The 20503-nt window shown below is 40.2% G+C and overlaps 1 protein-coding gene across 1 annotated transcript in view; it reads left to right on the top strand.

The window, feature by feature from the left end:
* The window catches only part of RAPGEF4 (Rap guanine nucleotide exchange factor 4), a 275140-nt gene that overhangs the window by 53987 nt on the left and 200650 nt on the right, over nucleotides 1-20503 (top strand). The window contains exon 4 of the mRNA XM_040643867.1: nucleotides 7887-8033. Within this exon, the coding sequence (XP_040499801.1) occupies nucleotides 7887-8033 (147 nt within the window). The remainder of the gene's footprint in view (nucleotides 1-7886; nucleotides 8034-20503) is intronic.

Below are 20503 nucleotides of genomic sequence, written 5' to 3'. Positions count from 1 at the left end.
TATTTAAAGTGTGTTTACCTAATGCAACACAATGGTTAAAATCAAACCTCTTTTCAAATCCTCTCTTCTACTTCATTGCTGTGTGACCTTAGGCAAGTTAGATTACCTATAAATTGGGGATAATAATTCCTACCTTAAATGAGTTAAACTCTATAAAGCACTTAATGCAAAGCTTGCCACAGAGCAGGGGTTCTGGTACTTTTTTCTTGTTAATTCCAAGAGGAAAAATTTGTTGCTGAGTGGAGCACTGCCCGTTGCAATGCCTGCAATGTTCTCATTTTATCACAAGAGGGCAGTGCTAGCATAGAGAAAGCAGGAAACGTACGCGGTCTTGGAATGGCAAGGCTTCAACTGTCAATATCGTTCAGCCATTCCGTGAGATCAGAGTCCTGGCTGCTGTTGGCACTTGTATGTTATCCACCCTCTCATCTGTTTCTGTGACATTCTCTGGCAATTTTTAGTCCAGTTTTGGAAAGCAATCTCTCCCTGGTACTTCCCCCAAAGTAAAATGTGCTTTTATGTTCCCTTTCTTTGTCTCTACACCAAAGATGTTTGTCAGTGTTGGATTTTTGTTTATGAAATTTGAAGGACAGGCATGTCTCTCTATCATGTGGCTCTCCCTGTCTTTCTCTTTCTGTCTCAGCCTGTCTGATGCTCTCATTTACTCTCATTTCACCCCATTGTTTTCAGACAGAGAACATTGCTGTCATCAGGGAACATTTTATGAGCACATTTAACGGGTCCGTGCAACATGAAAGCTGCCAGAGCTATCGTGGTTGTTTGTGATCTCCTGCGACTTGTCTGCCCAGGTCATGCCATTGGTTAGGAACCGATTAGTTTATTTAACATCCTGCATGAGGCATCCACACACTGTAGTTAGTTTTGTTGCCATGTAATTCTTTGTTTGGGTGGATGCAGGACTGGCTGTCTGTTTTATTGAGGCTGGCCTCTCTGATTCAGTTATCAGAATGCTAATGCTAGTCCATTCTCATTGAAACTTCTGCAGCCAGCCTGAATGATCTTGTTAAGCTGTGTCTAACACTCAGATGCCAGCGAAGTGCTGTCAAAGTAACAAACCTATCTTTACTATCTGTTAGGAAAAAACACATGTGACTTAGAAGCATTTTGCCTTTGCTCTTGGTAATAAATTCTTTAGACAGCACATACAATTTAATGTCTTAAAAAATTCAGAGATTGGGTACAATTACATTTTTATTTTTCAAAAGGACTTGGAACACTCAGTAAATTCCAGGACTAAATTCAAGCTCACAAAATAAACCCAGGCACTGCCAAACTTAATGGCAAGTACTGCTTATAGTCCTAAAATAAAAATTGTCAAAATATTTGCTTTGTAAGAATTTATGTTTCAGGGTCTACGCACTTTTTAAAGGACCAGTTTGTTCTTTGATGCTAAACCCAACCTGTGGTCAAAACAATAGATATGCTATGAGACAGTTAACTTTTCTTGAGCCATTAATATAGAAATGATTTAAATATGCTTACTAAAAAAAATCTGATTTCCCTTGAAGTTACAGGATAGTTAAGAAAAAATCTTGATGTACTTATCACAGAGAATTCTTATGTCTGTTTTGATGATTGTTAGTTATTTTAAATTTCGTCAGATTGTCTGTAACTAGTGTAAGTTGGATTTCAGCGGGTGTGTATAGATGTTTGCAAGGCACATGTTTATTACCTCAGATATCAGTGATACATAGCCATTGGCTTTCTTAACACCATTCCTATTTTCATAGCGTAGCTATGTTTATAATGCAACAAACAAATAAAATGCTTCATATGAGAACGCCTGCTTTAAGAAGACCTAGTATATCGTAATTCAGATGTACAAAGCAGACAAATTAAGGGGTGATTAGTAGCAGCACAAAAGGATTCTTTGATTTACAGCAGGATTCGTCAGAAGGGTTCCTTTGAATACAAGCTCCCCCAGAGGGCTGAAGTGTTTTGCAGATCATTCAAACCACTTGACATCCAGACTGGGAGACAGAGAAACTTGGAATTTAAGTGTTGAAGAACCATCGTTAATTGAAGATTAACACAAAATGAATGTAGAGATTCCCTGCTCTTTAAATAATAGAAAAGTGTAATTTGCTTTTTAGAAATGTAGTTAACCTATGCATGTATGTCAATATGACTAAGTCAGAAACTATCTTTCCCGTCATGTATGGAGCATGTACTACGTGCTAGGAACCATACCAAGCTCTGTCTACATATTATTTTATTTATACTGAATCCTGCTAATAATCTTATAAGAAAGATTGTGCCCATTTCATAAATGAGGATATTGAGCTTCCTGGGATCATTCTACCCAAAGCTATAAGACTAGGAATTGGCAGAGAAGAGTTTTGAATGTAAGTCCTGGACACGGCTATGCTTTCCTCACCGCACTGCCTGCACTGGATTTTCCCCACCAGGGACGGAGTGTTCTGACTCAGGGTGCCTCCGAATGTATGTCCTTTGCCCAATGTCCCCTGCCTTCCATCAGGGTGGTTTCATTGACATGTTCGTTAACTTACTTGACACCAACTTTTATGAATGGAGATAACCAAACCCGGCTTATCCCACTGAAACGCATACTGTGCCAAGATAGTGTTCATGGTTTCTGTTGGTGCTTAGCTGGGTAGAGGAGGAGAGCCTGGAAACCAGATGCCACTCATGGTGGAGGTAGGAGCTGTCTCGAGGGCATGTTCAGGCATGCTGGGCAGGACATGGGAGGAGGCTGAACATTGGAGCAGCATGGCCCCCAGGTTAGTAGCGTGAAGGGCTGAGGTCTAACTAGTGGTCACATGATGGGCAGGGAGTCAGGAAGCAGCCCTATGATGGAAGTGGGCAGTGTACTGATGAACAGGCCTAGCCACAGAAGGGTGCTGGAGAGGGACTGGGGCCCAGGGAGGGCTGTCAGAACCAGGTGGTTGGCCATTTTGAAAAGAATTAAGATACCAGGCAGGTTACCAAGGGAGAGCCATAGAAAGACAGAAACTCAGTTTCCCCAACTGAGGTAGGAACTCTGTTATTAGAACTGGGGCACAGGATCAGAGTGAGGAAAAACTGATGATTGTTTACGTTTCTTCTCATAAGAAAGAGGGTCGGTGCCCCAGCCTGTGTTGAATTTGATCTGCTGGGTGAGGGTCAAGCAGACCCCAGTATTGGAATTGGAGTGTTAGAGGGGGAGCAGTGCTATTTTCTATTTTCCTGGAGACTTGGACTTAATTTATATATATAGATTGGCTGATTGAAAAAAAAAAACCTGTGTGGGTTTAATTATTACTTTAATCAATTTTCCTACTGAGCCCTGGCAAGCAGTATTTAAATTTCATATGATAATTGAAGAAGTGATTAAACTGACTAGTTCTAGTCTTAACTCCTCTATTTGCTAGCCCTGCTCCTGGACAGCTTCCTGAACATCTCTGGGCCTGATTTTCTTCAGCCTATGAAATAGCAATGATGTTGCAGGATTGTTTTAATATTACCATCAGTAAGAATATCCACAATTTATTAAGCATTTCTTTTGAGTCAGGCTCTGCGTGAAGCAGTTTAAATAAATTATCTCATTTAACTGTTGTGAGGAATAAATAAGGCATCATAGTCAAGACACCTGGCCCAGTGCATGGCACACGGCACTCCAGTCACACACACGGAGATCCACGTGCGTGCTGACGCACCGGAGAATGTGTGCTGGTAAGGGTACGTGGGTGATTAAGTGTTTTAGAGGATAGGAGAAAGAGTGATCAGGTTGACTGACAGGGGAAAGAGAGTTGCATGAGATGGGAGGAAGAAACCAGATGACATGTCAGTGACATGCCACAGGTCACTTTTTTTGAGCACCCTCACCCCTTTATAGAGTAGAATTGGTCTCAGAGACCCAATATGCCTTATTAACACAAGGAAGTCTTCCCGTGTGTCACCCAAGGGATATTACACTTACTATGTATCTGCTGCAAAGCAGTTAGTGATAAGCTGGGGTCTGTCCCTATTACAGAAGTCCCTTTGAGAATGCGGGTTCAGCCCAGCACCTCCCCAGAGGTCTCAGTGTAACCTAGGACTCACACAGCCATGTCTGGCTAACCCACTCTCTTGTGTTGGGTTTCCCTAGAAGCTGACCTAGACACTAGGATTTAGTTGCAAGTGGTTTTTTTTGAAGATGGCCCCAGGAAGCCTTGTAAGGGCGTGGGGAAGTGAGACAAGGAAGGAGGGAAGCCAATAAAAGTGTGGTGAGAAGATTTCAACTGGGCTCACTCTTTCAGGCAACCGTCTAAGAAACGGTAGGGTTGGGACGCTGGCGTACTTATCTTCCTACTCTCATGCCTCTTTGGTGGAGGTTGCCCCTTACAGGCTTGACTGCCCAGCACCCTGCCCTCGGGTGGAGCAATGCAGACGCCTGAGAGAGGAAGCCACACGTGTGTATGGCAACTGTCCGGAAAGCCATGATGACTTTGGGGATGGGGCGAGGTCAAGAGTGGGGGGCATCTGGCAGGACTCAAGCAGCGTCTGCTACATCCACCTTCTTATGTTGCAGACATTCAAGGTTTTAAACCTGCATTTCATGTTTGAAAATCCTTAAAAATAAATTGCCATTTTATCACAAAGTAGAACATTTCTTTGCTGTGGTTAATATTTTATATTCCCTGAGCAGGTGCTGACCAGTTTCTTCAGCCTCTGTGTCACTGTAAATATTTTCTTGCAGGTGGCCTTTCTGTACCTTCATCTGTGAACAAGCAGAAAATAACAGTCTGAGTAGTTTCTATTAAATAAGTATGGAGACATGAGCAGATCTCTAGAGTTTGTGTAAACTTTAAAGAAACAGTAATATTACATTCAGAAATGGACACTTTCAGCCCCAGGCAAAGGCGTGCGTTGAGCCTATTAAGTGCAGGGGTTCTGGCTTGGAATTCTGATTGTAGGAAGCTGGCCGGATGTTAGTGTGGACCTAAGTAAGAGCGCTTCCATCACACGGACTCACATTCATCCTGCCTTTCAGCATACATACTGCCCAACATATCTTGGTTCTGCTAAGTGAGAGAACACTGGCATGCAGATTTCTCTTTTTGATAATTCTCTCCTTAGCACATTGCAATGCTCTGTCTGGGATTCAAAAAATAACACTCATGGACTCGAAAGGTAGTTAGTGATTGATCTTTCGAGTGAAAATGTTCTTCTTAGGACATTCTTCTTCCCAGTGCCCAATCCATACTTCCCAAATCCATTCAGATTTTTAAGTGCATTTGTCCTAAAGATACTGAGTCTGCTGAAAGTTAAATTTGAACTTAGAAGCAATACTCCTTTCAGGCGAGATTTTCCAGTCCTAATTTAAAGATCCTATCTTGTGTTTGTGACTCCCTGTCCTTAAACTGAAGAGGATCATGTATGAAGGAGGGATGGAAAGGGCGGATCCCACATTCTGTTCTGGTGGGAGAACGAGGGACGCTGGAAATGAGCCAGGTTCTCAGTCAAAGGGGCAACGCTGGGAGTGTCCCCGTGGAGAAGTCCTGATCTGTGACCTGCACTGACAGTGTTAACGGGACTAATGTTAGCGATGGAAGGCACAGGGAATGTTAAATTCTCCAGGGGAGAGCCAAGAATACTTTCAATCTTTTGCCCATCACAAGAGCGGTTCACTAGCAAGAAGCCGGGCTCATGTGACTTTCACAGCCTACGTCTTTCTTTGTATACCTTTTGGTGACAAACCACATAGTCAGGAATAAGAGGTCCGAGAGGAGAAGACAGTTCAATCCATAAAAAACTACAACTAGCTCGCGAATAACAGATCTTCTTAGTTCCTTTGCATTATACTTTGCGGATAACCTTAGGTATTTAAGCTATGTGGACGGTGGCAGGACTAATATTAATGGTGCATCCCTGTCGAGTTTTAAAATAGAATTTTACACTGGAAAGTACGAATTAGGCAAAACAATCCTGTCTGAAGTGTCCAGATGAGAAAGTAGGCAAGAGGGATTCTCAAGGGAATCTGATAGTCTAGAGAATTTATGGAAGTCTGTGATTTATCATAATCCCTTTTGTGCTTTGACTAGAATTTGACAATTACTCCGAGGTACCTAATTCACTGAATATTGATATTCCGGTTCTGGGGATATTTTTTTGACTGAATTTGTTTGCAACTGCCTCTCTGGAAAATTTATTAACAGGCTATTCTTGCATTTCCCCCAATCTTTCTTTCTTTTCTGAGATGTTATTGATTTTATTTTCCTGAACACAATTTTATATAGTAATATCTAGGCAGAAGCAATTTGCTATGGTTCAAGGAACTGGATTCTTATGGACATTTGTCTTAGTAATGTGATTACAGAGTCACTAACTTGATCTTAATAACATTTGCCTATTATCGTCTATTAGACGCATGAAAGGAAAACTGTGCTTTCTCACTCGGAGGATTACCCTCGTATATTTCCGTTAGTTGAAAATGCCCTGCAAAATTAATGTCTAGGTGACTTTGAGGGGCTATTTGCAGTATTTGAAACTAGTTAGGATTAAATACAAATATCACCAATGTCACATGCAGATTGGAAATTATTTTTTTAGTATACCTTGAGAAACTTTTAAATCATTGATTCACGGCAATTTATAAACTAGTCACACTGCACCTCATCTGAAGCTGTTTTTACTCTGTTGTGGCTGCAGGAGGCAGCACGATACAAAAAGCTTGGAACCTACAGTCAGATGACCGTGGTTAGAATCTGACTGCATCCCATACTGTGTGTTGAACTAGGGCCGTGTTAATCAACCACCAGACCCTCAGTTTCCTCATTTCAAGACGGGCTGACAGGGCAGCACCCCTATTCCAGTAACCTATTGAAAAATCATAACTGCATCCTCTCACTAAAAATCTCTGTTCATTTTCAAAAGATTCCCTCCTTTTTTCTTAAAACAGATAGTAGCCATATAAAAAGATAACCCTATCCACAAAAAGACTTGAACAAGGTTACTGCTAGCAGCTTTATTCAGAATATCCCTAAACTAGGATCAACCCAAATGTTCGCCAGTAGGATAACGGATAAGCAAATTGTGGCATATCTATGCAATGGAAAATTTCTTGTCAGTAAAAGGACAAAAATTACTGATCCATGCGACAATGTGGATGAATCTTACAGACATTATGTTGAGGAAAGAAGCCAGACACCAAAGAAGGCATATTGTCTGACTCCTTTTTTTTTTTTTAAGATTTTATTTATTTATTTGAGAGAGAAAGAGAGAGAGCACGAGAGTGGGGAGAGGCAGAGGGAGAGGGAGAAGCAGACTCCCCGCTGAGCAGGGAGTCCAACACGGGGCTCCATCCCAGGACCCTGGGATCATGACCTGAGCCGAAGGCAAATGCTTAATTGACTGAGCCCCCCAGGTGCCACTTGTCCGACTCCTTTTACATAAAGTTTTAAAAACCAGCCAAACTCTGGGCTCCTGGGTGGCTCAGTCGGTTAAACAACTGCCTTCGGCTCAGGTCATGATCTCAGGGTCCTGGAATCAAGTCCCACATCAGGCTACCTGCTCGGTGGGAGTCTGCTTCTCCCTCTACCCCTCCCCCCTGCTCATGATCTTTCTCTCTCAGATAAATAAATAAAATCTTAAAATAAAGCCAGCCAAACTCCTTTATGGTGGTAGAAATCAGAACACTGATTATCTCTGAAGGGAGGTCTTGACTGGAAAATGGCACGAGGGGAATTTCGGGGTGATAGGAATGTTGTCTATCTTGATTTTGTTGATGATTAGACAGGAGTATGTATTTGTCAAAACTTGTTGAACTGTGCTATTGAATCGAGTGCTTTATTTTGTATAAATTATACTTAAATTCAAAGAAAAGACAACTCACCCATATCGGTTAACTGCTTAATTTTCTAATGACCAGTTTTTGGGATTCTCAGGATGCAGTGACCATCTGTACTCTGGGAATTGGGACAGCCTTTGGAGAGTCCATTCTGGACAACACACCCCGCCATGCGACCATCGTTACCAGGGAGAGCAGTGAACTGCTCCGCATCGAGCAGAAGGACTTCAAGGCTCTATGGGAGGTGAGCCCCAAGGCTCTTTGTCAATTAATGTAGTTGCAGAAAAGAAAGGGAGCCGCCACACGGATAATGGCATTACAGTCAAGCCTTAATGTGTTCTGTTCTGAGCCGCTAGATGGAATTTAATTTTCAAAATTTGTTTTTGAAATGAGTGAGTGAAAAAGCCATTTTGACACAAGACATCCCCCCCTTTTTTTAATTTAGTGCTTGCTCAATTTTCTGTAGTTTGACATACCTTATAATTATTTCTTGAATGACCATAGAGTGTTTTATGTATTTCCTCCCTCCTATTCCACAGATGTATTCTTAACCAGGGAACAAAATACTTTGACATTTTCTTTTGCATTTTAAAAATCATCGTTGACATATTCCCTGGTAAAGTGGAATGAATGGGGTTAACATCTGCTTCATTTAAATGCTTTTAAAAATGATGGGCCCTGTAATAAGATATGAGAAACGAGGGACATAAAGATGTCTGGTTACTTGCCAACTTCAAAATGCATAGGTGGCACAGCAGTGGATGGAGGCAACGGATGCTGGTGGCTTTTGCATTTACCGCTGCTTACCAGCGCCCCTTAGGGTACTGCACTCATTTACAAGAAGTAGGGGGAATAAATCATCTTATATGCAGTAATGGCAAGTGGAGCACTTAGAAAGGCCCAGCTAAGCCTTGCATCTTTTACGCTCATTCCTTTTCAGTTCTGCAAGCTTCTGATTTCAACCTGTGGTTGTTCCTTATCTTTGTCCTTGGCTCAGTATGTCCAAGTGTTAACCCATCGAGCTGGCAGGCTTTGCAACTTGTCCCGGTGTGGCTAAGATTTTAAACTTGATCTAAAAAGAATTTTGTGTAATCAAATAGTTTCCTCCAGAGCCAAACAAATGACAGATGCATTAAGGGAGCAAACCTGCAGGTGAATGAGTGATGCTTTGCCTTAAAAGTCCTGCAAAGCCTTGGAAGGCCTTGGTGGTGAAACCTGTTACTTTTATTCTTGGCAGTAGTGAATAAATTGCGGGGTTGCTTGTTTGAAATGTTCCTCTTAGAAAATATTAAAGAGCTCCAACTGCTCTGTAAAGTTCAGAGACAAAAGCTAGTTTTAGGAAGGCAAAGCCAAAGTAGGTTTGCATGAGGTGTGTGCAGAGAGGTTTTCTGTCAATTAAAAGGGACCAAGCTTGAGGCAAATAAGTCATTTTTTTTTTCGGGGGGATCTTTCATGTTTAAAAGGTAAACTGAAAAAATCTTTTCCAAAAAAGAAAATTTGGAAAACTGGTTTAAGAACAAAAATGATTTCCACCTGTGATGTATGTCATTATAACTGCTTTTGTCTGTTATGACTTTTTCAAGTTGCTCATTGAGGATGGTTTGTGGAAATATTTAAAATTTTATTTTAATTAGGAGCCCTCAGTACTATGAAGGAAGTTCCTGAGAAGTTGCTACCTGTGAACATTTTTAAAAAATTTATTATTAGAAAAATTTCAAACATACAGAAAATCCAAAAGGAGAATACAATGAGCACCCAAACATTCCCACTTAGTCTGGCAGTTGCTAACATATAGACAAATTCGTCTCATCTTTGGTTTTGTTTTTGTTTTTTTTCTTGCTGAACCACTTTAATGTAAATGACAGACATTATGACATTTCATCGTAAATATTCAGCATAATCTCCAAAAAGTTAGAATATCCTGCTACATACCCATAATACCATTATTTCACTTATAAAACTGAAGGTAATATCCTTTTTTTTTTTTAATAATGATTTTTTATTATATTATGTTAGTCACCATACAGTACATCCCCGGTTTTCGATGTAAGGCTCGATGATTCATTAGTTGTGTATAACACCCAGTGCACCATGCAATACGTGCCCTCCTTACTACCCATCACCGGTCTATCCCATTCCCCCACCCCCCTCCCCTCTGTATCCCTCAGTTTGTTTCTCATAGTCCATAGTCTCTCATGTTTCATTCCCCCTTCTGATTACCCCCCTTTCTTTATCCCTTTCTTCCCCTATTGATCATTCTAGTTCTTATGTTCCATAGATGAGAGAAATCATATGATAGTTGTCTTTCTCTGTTTGACTTATTTCACTAAGCATTATCTCCTCCAGTGCCGTCCATGTTGTAGCAAATGTTGAGAACTCATTCTTTCTGATTGCTGAGTAATATTCCATTGTATATATGGACCACAACTTCTTAATCCAGTCATCTATTGCAGGGCATTGAAGGTAATATCCTAATATCTAATGCCCAGGCCACAGTTCAAATTTCCCCATAAATACCCATAAATAAATATTTATTTATTCAATCAATAGCTTTTATATTTGTTTTATTTCAAACCAGGTTCAAATAAAGAACCATGTGTTACATTTGGTTGTTATAGCTCAGTCAGTGTCTCTCTCTCTTTCTCCTTCTCTCTCCTCCCCTCACTGTCTCCCTCCCTTCCCTCTTCCCTCTCTCTGTCTCTCTCTTTCTCTCCATGACATTGACTTGTTAAAAAGCCCAGGTCAGTATCTCCCGAATTCAAGATTTGTTTGATTGTTTTCTCATGGTATCTTTTTGTACCCCCACCCCCAGTGTTTCCTATAAATGAAAGAGCTAAAAGCTCAATGAGATCAAATCAAACATTTTTGGGCAAGAAAACGTCAAAGGTGATACTGAGTACCTCAGGAGGCTCATCACGTTTGGATGCTTTACTAGGGGTGATGCATTAGTTTGGTTAGTGTGATCCTGTAGTTTGGGTGCATTTGAGTACATTTTAGGGCTGTTTTCCACAGATATTTCCCTTAAAGGAAAATTACTAAATGGGGGTATTGATATCAAGAGTGGTCTTTGGTATCCTAAGCCTTGCCATGTGGTTCTACAGCTCGGTGGGTCCAGCCCTTCATCTGTAACCTTAGAGCAGGTTTCTGACCTCCCCTGCCAGTGACTTAAGTGAGCTGAAAAGAATGAACAGAGTTTTTGTCTGACTTATTTTATAGGTGGGGGACTGGAACCTCACAGTGAGTAAGAGATTAGTCAGATACTTCATTTTATTTGCCTGTTCATGTAACTAAGTACAGAGTGCAAACTACATGCTCAGTCAACATTTTAACTGGCTAAAATGAAAACGCAAGAGACTCCATTATCTAGCAATCTGTGTGAGTCAGAACTTTATTAATGGTCACAATTGTGCACATACACTAATGATAATCCTAAGAAATCATAAAATTCTAAATTACCTTCTAAATAAAAAAGATTGACTTAAGTTTATTCTACCATTCATTTTTCAACGAATATTCATTGAGTATCTCCTGTATGTCAGGTGTGGATGTAGCAGCAAACAAGATTGGCCGAGCTCCTGCTCTCCAGCAAGGGCTTTTGTTCTGCTTGGAGAATACAGAAAATAAACTGCCAAGTCATAATATTGTTTCAGAGTATAACATACCATTTATCATTAAATAGATTTTATTTCTATTTGAATGAGGGGTTCATTGATGACATATATAGCATTGATCTGCTAGCAAAATATCTGATATCTAGAACACCTATTCCTTGATAATGTCAGATATTAGAGTTTATAACTCAGCCATTTATTACACCAGTAAATAATACTCATTAGCAAAATTAAAATTCAAGCTTGCACTGTCAGCTGAAATCTAGGTTAGATCTTCCCGCCAAACATTCAAAGGATAGGGTTATGTTGGGAAGGGTTCAGGTAGGAGCCTCACTGAACTGTGAGATAGTGGGAAGAAGGCAGCAGAAAGGTAAGCAGGATAGTGCCTCTCTTGTAGGCAAGGTAAGGAGCTCAGTGTTGGGCTATAGGTTAGGAATAGTAAAAATTAGATAACCTGAATCAAGGGTCTAAATGTGCATGTTCACCTCATTTGACCACTCACTTTTCAAGAATGTGAAGGCAGGTCCACTGTGTATCAAGCACCCTCTTGTTTAGCTTTGTCTCCTTATCTATGCCCTGTTGTCACTTAAAGGGGCAAAAAGATAAAACACAAGGGCCAGGATTCTGAGTTACTTCTTCTAGCTCTAAAAATTATGGTCTGTAGCCACTACCAGGTAGCACAGTCTAAAAGTAGCTCTTTAATAGGCTGAGCAAATAGTCTATTTTAAATTTTCCACTTGGTACTTGAATGGCAACACAAAGCTAGGGAATCCTGCTTCCTTTCCTGACCAAAGGCAAGTTTCGTCGGCTCTCTGCAGGAAGAGAACATACTCAGAGAACTACATGTGAGATTTTGAAATCCTATTCAATTTTATCCCAGATACCTCTTGCTTTATATTGTCTATTATGTTGTAAGTTAAATTGGTAGCACCTAGTGTATTTAAAAAAGTTATTCCCATAAATGTAACCGGAAGCATTATTCAATAGCCTCTACAAATACATCAAAGAAAGTATTCCCCAAGGTGTAACTGAGGTAGCAGCTTGATGCTTTTCTTTACATCCTGTGTCTTTTCTAATGAAAGCTGCTTTCTTTCCTCCTTTCCTTCCATGTTTCAGTTGCTAATTTATGGTCAGAGTTGAGAGCATTGGGTTGTTCCATCTTAAAACGATGTCGTTTTCTTAATGTAAGTGAATTACAGTAAATTTATTCAAAGTTGGTCAATAATGCATCCCCCTTCTTACACCTCTGTGGTATTAGAACTTAATAAAATATATGAATCAGGGTATAAACCATCTCATTTTTCAGTAGCATATGGGGGATGGAGAGAGAAGGAAGAGGAGAGAAGACAGGAGATAGTTTTGTTTCTGAATTTCATTCAGAAGAAAATTAATTGAAAAGTCTTGGAGTACGCTGTTTAGTTCTTTTTTTTAAAATTCTTTCTTTTAAAAAAGTTTTTATTTATTTGACAGAGAAAGAAAGAGAGCATGAGCAGGGGGGAGGGGCAGGAGAGGGAGAAGCAGACTCCCCGCTGAGCAGGGAGCCCAATGTGGGATTCGATCCCAAGACCCTGGGATCAATGACCTGAGCCGAAGGCAGACGCTTAACCAACTGAGCCACCCAGGCGTCCCCACCATGTTTATTTCTTCAGACAATTGTAATATCAACTCTTTGGCACTAGTGGCATTTTGTACCCTCAGTGAGGAAGTTAAATGACAGAGTAGTGAAGGGTAGGCTTGGGAGTTTTAAGCCAGTTATTAATATTTGATCCAAGAATGTGGGGATTTATGACTGCTGGTGGCTCTTGGACTAAATAAAGAACTGATTTACTGTCCAAATCCATGAATTTCTTCACAGCACATATAGGATAATGTTTCCAGTGGTTACAAATGACTACAAGAGGTTTTTTTGCTTTTCTTGTTGACTTTCTATCTAACATTGTGTCTGTATGAAGATGCTTTCAGCTTTGCAGCATGTTTTGACATCTGTACATAGAATATTCCAAATACATGAAATTGAATGATGAGGTGAGTCCAGTGTATTCAGAGAAATAGATTCAAGAGGCACTCTCAGTCAAATTCATAAAAGATACTACTGAGAGGTCCTTGAACTAGTGGTCTACCACGTGCTTAGCTGTATTTCAATGGCATGAACATCATCTGGCCAAAAGCTTTCCTTCATTGTGAGCCATGTTTGAGCATGTTCAAAATAATAATACGTATTTATGAATAAATCATTTGAAATTTAAAGACAGCAATAAAACTACAGAGTCTAAAAATAAAAGCAACATTTTAAATTTATAGTCTGACCCATGCCATAATAAAAGTGATTTCTTAGCTGTAATTGTTACCCAGAAACTTCTTGGCATACATTGTGACTTTATTCTAACCCGGGGATCCCATGTCGCAGAGAACCATTGCTCAGACGTAATGATTGATACAGGAGAGTTTATTCCCCAAATGTGTCTGTGGCCTCAGTAAATATTGTTAAGTGACCAAAAATCTATTTTATGCTTTATGGGATATAAAACCGAATGGTAAAATGAGGAAATAAGTGCATGTTTCTGTCTTGGCAGAAGAGTGCAATTTGTAAACAGGAATATTTCTAAGAGAATGAATATTGTTGCAGAAGTATTTTTACATCTATCTCTGTTCCCTGATTTTCAGAGCGTTTTATTCTGTATTCTACTAGATATGTTGGCAGTTGTGGGATTGAAAAGCTTTTTAGTTATTTCCATTCACTGACTCTGCTTGGACTATGCAGGGAGAAAAAGTCCTTTTCTATTAATAATCTTTCAAGTCACTATGAGAATAGGAAGTATTGAAATAACAGCAGCTTAGTCTTTGCTGATGTGCTTTAAAAAACTTATTAGAATAATATACTTCTCAGAGACATCTGCTCCTGCATGAATAGACTTGATGTTCCTGTCTGTCTCGGGCTGTCAGAAAAATTAAAGCCAAATACTTAAAACATAATATCAGAACATAAAAATCTCCCAAGTACTTTAGGTGGTTTTATTACTTTATTTAGCATGCACACAATTTCAAATGTTTCACTTTTACTTTAATGGGAGGCTTCCACGGTAGGCTGGTATCTCAGGTAAATGTTTGGTGGCCCTGGGCAGTGAGGCAGGACTGCATGACCATCCTCAGACAGGCAGCCCCTTGCCTGCTTATGAATGCACAGGGACCCACACCTTCATCTGAAAGCCAAGGGACGTGCTCTCTCCCAAGTCAGAAGTCTGTGCTTACTTTTGGCAACTTTGGAGCTTGTACTGTAGGGTTACTTCCCAGGCCAGAAATTTGCATCAAAGGGCTAAGAAAAATACATCCAAAAATAAACATGAAAGCCAAGATTTCATGCCAGGAACTCCAGCCACACACATCCTGTTGGCTGGTTCTCTTGACTCTCCTCACAGTTGTGATTCTTTTAAACCAAGCGGAAGCCTGCTCTGATGACTTGGACCTTGTGTCTGCTCCAGGGTCTCACGCCTCTGTCCTCGAGCTTTTCCATGGAGTGGCGAAATGATTCAAATCCAGAAAGGAAGGGAGTGAAGTTATTAGGAGGTAACTAAAGTTAAATATATGTGTGTGTATATAGGAAGTCTTTTCCTATTGCCTTTGGCTGCCTGAGTTTTTCTGGAGAACCACCGGCACTGGACTGAGATCCTTCTAACACTAATAGATACAAACAAGGAATTATCAGCGATGAAGGCATATTTTGCTGTCCAAATAAAGGACAGATATTCACTGGATGTCTGGGAACTTTGAGAGACAGAAAAAGAAGGACATATGCCCTATAAGGTCAGACTGGGTCTTTTTTTATTCTTTGGTGGGGAAAATGTTATATGTCACAGTTTGCATTTTGGTTTGAGGAATTATACTGTGAAACATCTCTGGCTTTTCTAATTATGTTCCACCAGACCTAAATATGTACAACGGGACTGACATAATTTGATTTCATCTTTATTTGTGATGTGTGTGTGTGTGTGGAGGGAGGAGTGGTGGCTCATGTTTTTCTGATGCGAAGGATATGTTTGTTTAGCCTGATGATCTTAAATATGTTTCTAGATAAACAAAGATAGTTGTTCATAACTAGCCAGTTACATTTATCACATTAATATTAAATATATGTTTTTATCTGGTGACATATTTGAATGGCACATATTAAAAATGAATTTTGGGCAAGGAAACAGATTGAGAGTGATGTATTTCATCCTCTGGACGCTCAGTGGGTATCTTGCCTGCAGCTCTCAGACTACATGCATTCCTTAGTGTTTATGGGAACTCTGTTACATTATTGATGACTTGAAGTCATACCAGCTCCACAAGCTATGATTTCACTATTTCTCAGAAGATTATCAGGGGGTCTGAACAGATCAAGGCTTGGCTGGCAGATGCTAGGAATGTCCAGATGCTGCGGGTAGGCCTTTTGGCAGCATGCTGTAAGCAGTAGTCATTGCTTCTTAACTGGCGCTCTTCTGGGTGTTCATTTCAGGAGTGTGCACCAGATACTGGGATCTGGTAGAAGGTGTTGTTAGCAGAGGTTCTGAAATGCTTCCCATGGCCATGCGTTTGCCAGCTCATCTTGGACCCCTCACCACCCCCCACCCCCATACTTTTATCTTGAGTGGCCCCCATTACTCTCCCAGCGAACCTACCACTCTGCGTGGCTGCTAAGGAGCTTCTCAACTCCATGTTCATTGATGCCGCTTTGAAAATTTTATCTTTAAGCAACGCCTGTCTCATTTAACAAACATATACTTGGTTCCCACCAAGCGGAGGTGCAAAATATATCATGTCTGTCCTGGTTTACAATCTAGAGAAGACAGACAAGCATAAACACAAATCACCCTGATGTAAGACAAACTGGAAAGTGCTCTGAGGAAGATCCAGTGCGCCAGAGGACATATGGGGGAGGGCAGAGAGAGATTCATTTCCATCCAGGTTATTATTTCAAACGAAGACAAAGAAACTGGGTTCTGAATTCTTATGTGGCTAACAGGGCTGTTTTTCAGCATCCCTAAAGGATTGGGGTCACTTAACCAAATTATAGCATTTGAGGCAGTCTTGTCCCAAGGGACTGACCACATAGAAGAGGCAGGGCTTCTTCACTCCTATTTTGCTCTGTTCTGCCTTCTCCTCCAGTGATAGGCCCCTGGGCAGGCTTGCATAGGGGTCGGCTGGCCCTCCGAGGGTGTCATGTGTTGCATTCCCAAATGCCTGGCTTTGTGTTTTGTTTGTTGTTCAGTCATCATCTGGAGAAATCCGCTCTGAGGTTTAATGGGTCCCGCGGGAAAAGGCAGTTCTAGTTAGGAAAACTTTTAAGAACTTGAGACTCAGAAGGAACTCGTGGTATGGACTGGGGGATATTGTTAAGCTCTTTATGTGTAGGAAGCCCTGTGGTCATGGGACTTTTCTGTTCTCATTGGGCCAAATTCCACTCCTGCGTAGTCTCTAGGCTGTTGCGGAGAGGTTAGAGCCCAGTCAGTGGGGCAGGGTGTCTGACACCGAGGAAGGAGCGGCAGGAAATCCTGTCACAAAGTCAGCCTCTCCGAATTCCTGCAGGCTTGCCTGTGGTTAATCTTACTAACCTCAGTGTTTTGAGCTGTCTGGCCCAAACCAATAAATGCAAGACAGACCTTCTAAAGGCTATTGAGGTGGTCAAGTGGTCTGGCTTGAAATTCTGGTCTATTCCTGGTTTAACCCAGCTCTGCTAGATAACTTTTTGGAAAGCTCTCCAGCTCCTGGGCCACCTATTTGTAAACATAAAGATGGCTTTGCTTAAATCCTGCCTTGCTGTCAGCAGTGCTCCAAGTTAATGTCGATTGATTACTTAGATGCCTTATGAATTGGAAAATTTAGTACCCCCCCTTCCCTTTTGGTTTGCAAATGCAAGAAGGCAAAGCCACAAATTATGTGAATGGAAAGTATAAAGTATAGGCAACAGTTCGTACTGTGTCAAATTATATCATTGGTAAGGCAAGAACTTTTTGGTATCTTTCATCATTTACAGTTGTAATTCTTAAAACTAGTTCTACATTAGAATTACCTGGAAAGCTAGTTAAAAATTCCCATGTGTTGGCCCTCCTTAGAACAGTGAAACCAGAATCTCTAGAAGAGGGGCCCTGGGCATCAGTGGCTTCTTCAAGCCCCCCAAGTGGGCCTACTGGGCAGCCAGGGCTGAGAACCTCTGTCTTCCAGCAGTGGGCTTTGCTAAGTGGGCACTGTGCCCCTTTGCATCTGCTTCTGCATTTACCTGCCTGGCTTTTTCGTTCTGTGCTAAGGCTGTATGATTGAACACTATGTTTATTCCTTGTTTGTGTTAAATCTCCTAGTGTAATTTTTCCTTCTCTCATACAGACATTCTACTTCCAAACTGGGACTCCTGCCAGATTTAAGTAATAATGGCAATCACTACTTTAGAGATACAGTGAGTGGGGTTTTTTATGTGAGGGTTTGTGATTAGAGGTTGCCTGTATGGTCTGATTATTGAAAGTGTGAGAATCAAGTGCAAAATCTCCCTTCACCCCCCACCCAATTCCACCATCCTACAAGCGCATATTCTCTTATCTGTCAGAACAATCTTGTCGTTACACATCATGTAGCTCATGGAAAATTCCACACTGTACCTTTGTACAAGAATGAGAGTGGAAAAGGCAAGTAATATCATAGAACTATTATGAAAAGAGTTTTGAGCTCATGGGCCCCCTGAGATCCCTGACCTGTCCCTAGACTATACTTTGAGAATCACGTCTCTAAGATAAATTTCCAGAAAAAGAATACTAAGTTGAAAGGTATGAAAACATTTATGTCTCTTGATAAATATAATCACATTTATTTTCAATAGCTTTTATTCTGCCACCAGGAGTATTTGAGCATGCCTATTATATCCAGCCTTGGCCAGCATGACCGTTATGTATTTTCTTCCGTTATAATAGACACTGTTATTGTCATTGTGTTTCTTTGATTACTGCTGGGATGGTTGAGATTTTCCTATATATTTCTTTCCTGATTATATTTCATCTTTCAGGGACCATGTTACTCGTACACTGGCATTTATTTATCAGTTTATATAAACACTTTATTTGAACAAGATATTAACCCTTTGCTGTAATTCCTGAAAACATTTTATCTTGGTCTGTTGACTTTTCATTTTTCATGAATTTAAAGTACGTACATTCTAAATCCATTAAATCTCTAACAAAAAGGCTATTTTGTGGTTTAAAATTTTTTAAATTTGTTTTATAAAGATATTATCTTTCATTTGTAGCTGATTTGAAAAGTCACATGGTGTAAGCAATAGGATTTTAGTCAATGGTGCTGTCCGCATGAATTGAATAAGTTTTAAAAACTTTTATTGCTTCTCTCTTCTGCTTCAAAACATTTTTAAATGCTCTTACAAATTCATATATTGGCTCCAATTGTTTCTTATAATATCTATGTTATAATCTATTTCTTATAACTTTATTTTAGCAACCGTAATAAAATTTTCTTAAGATTTCTTTTCTGGATATTTGTACCATGATCTATGTCCCTTCCACTGCTCTTCTGCTTCGGTTTCTGTGAAGATCCCAGTGGTTTGATAGTGGAACCCTCCAGACCTTAGTTCCCACTGCCCCACCCCCCCAGCCCCCAAACACTGCTCTAAGCTTTGAGTCTGAGTGAAACATGAGTGTTACCTGGATACCTTCTGAAGTTAGTGAAGTGAGTCCTCTTTTAAAATTTTATTCTATTTATTTATTTGTTTGAGGGGGGAGGGGCAGAGGGAGAAGGAAAGAATCTCAAGAAGACTCCCCCTGCTGAGCGTGGAGCTCAACTTGGGGCTCGATCTCATGCCTTAAGATCATGACCTGAGCCAAAACCAAGAGTCCGGGGCTTAACTGACTAAGCCACCCAGGCGCCCCAAGTGAGTCCTCTTTTTTGAGCATCTGTAACTGTTTTCTTCGCTGTCCAGAATTGTATCTATCTCTTTAATAGTTCTGGGGAAAGCACAGCTCTTAGCAATAAGTGTTAATGAAAATGGCTTTTCATTTTTAGGTCTTTGCTATTTGTTGTGCGTTTTACTTTGTTTGTGGGGCATTTTTGCCCATGCTTCACTTTGTCTAAAATTCATAGAATTGCCTAGTACCAATATACTGCAAAAGGGAAAAAAAACTCTCTATAATAACTTACATTATATCTAATCCCTGTTAAAAGCATAACAGAACTTGGAAAAGGGAAAATGTAATAAAATGATCAGATATGGCATTTAATAAAAGACATACCTAGTCAGGGCGCCTGGGTGGCTCAGTTCGTTAAGTGTCTGACTCTTGATTTCAGCTCAGGTCATGATCACAGGGCTGTGAGATCGAGCCCCACGTCAGGCTCCATGCTCAGCATGGAATCTGCTTGAGTTTCTCTCTCCCTTTCTTTCCACCCCTCCCGCCTCACAAGTAAATAAATATTTTAAAAGAGAAAAGATCCACTTACTCAGAAACATACTCAACTTTGTGAAAACACTGTAAAAAGCATTTACTTATCAAAAAGTTGTGAAGTTTTTAAAGCTTTAAAAATATTAGCGTTCTACTTCTCTGAAAACTGTATTACAGATCACACTACCTCCATCGACATTTTCTTTCCTTAATAACCAAAGGTTTTGTCATACATAGAAGATGGCATATTTAATGAGGTGATAATTAATAAATGAAAATTAATAAATTAAAATCATTACATGACTTCCTGATAGTAATAATTACAAGCATGTGCATAATAGTCTAAACTATTACACGTCCTGACATGGTTAAGAAATTTTTAGAAAAGTTTTAACACAGTTGGCATTCCATCTTCTGAAATTCTCTTTCTTGCTTTCTGCCTTTGGCTTTATGCTTTCTTTCCTTCATCCTAGCCTCTTCTCCAGACTTCATTTAGGTCTGAAATGTCAGACTTATCTTTTTTCCCTCCAACTTTTTATTCAAACTTCTAAAAATTCAGAAAAATTGAAAAAAGACTAGTAGGAAATACCAAGTTTACTCGAATATTTTAGGTTGATATTTTTCTCCCTGCTTCTCCCGGTCCTACCCAGCCTCCTTTTATAATCAAGTATGTGTATCTCTTCCTCTTCAAT

This window comes from Ursus maritimus, unplaced genomic scaffold, assembly GCF_017311325.1.
Source record: "Ursus maritimus isolate PB19 unplaced genomic scaffold, ASM1731132v1 scaffold_1, whole genome shotgun sequence".
NCBI lineage: Eukaryota > Metazoa > Chordata > Mammalia > Carnivora > Ursidae > Ursus > Ursus maritimus.
The sequence above is the reverse complement of the archived record's forward strand: the minus strand, read 5'-3'. Positions and strand labels throughout refer to the sequence as shown.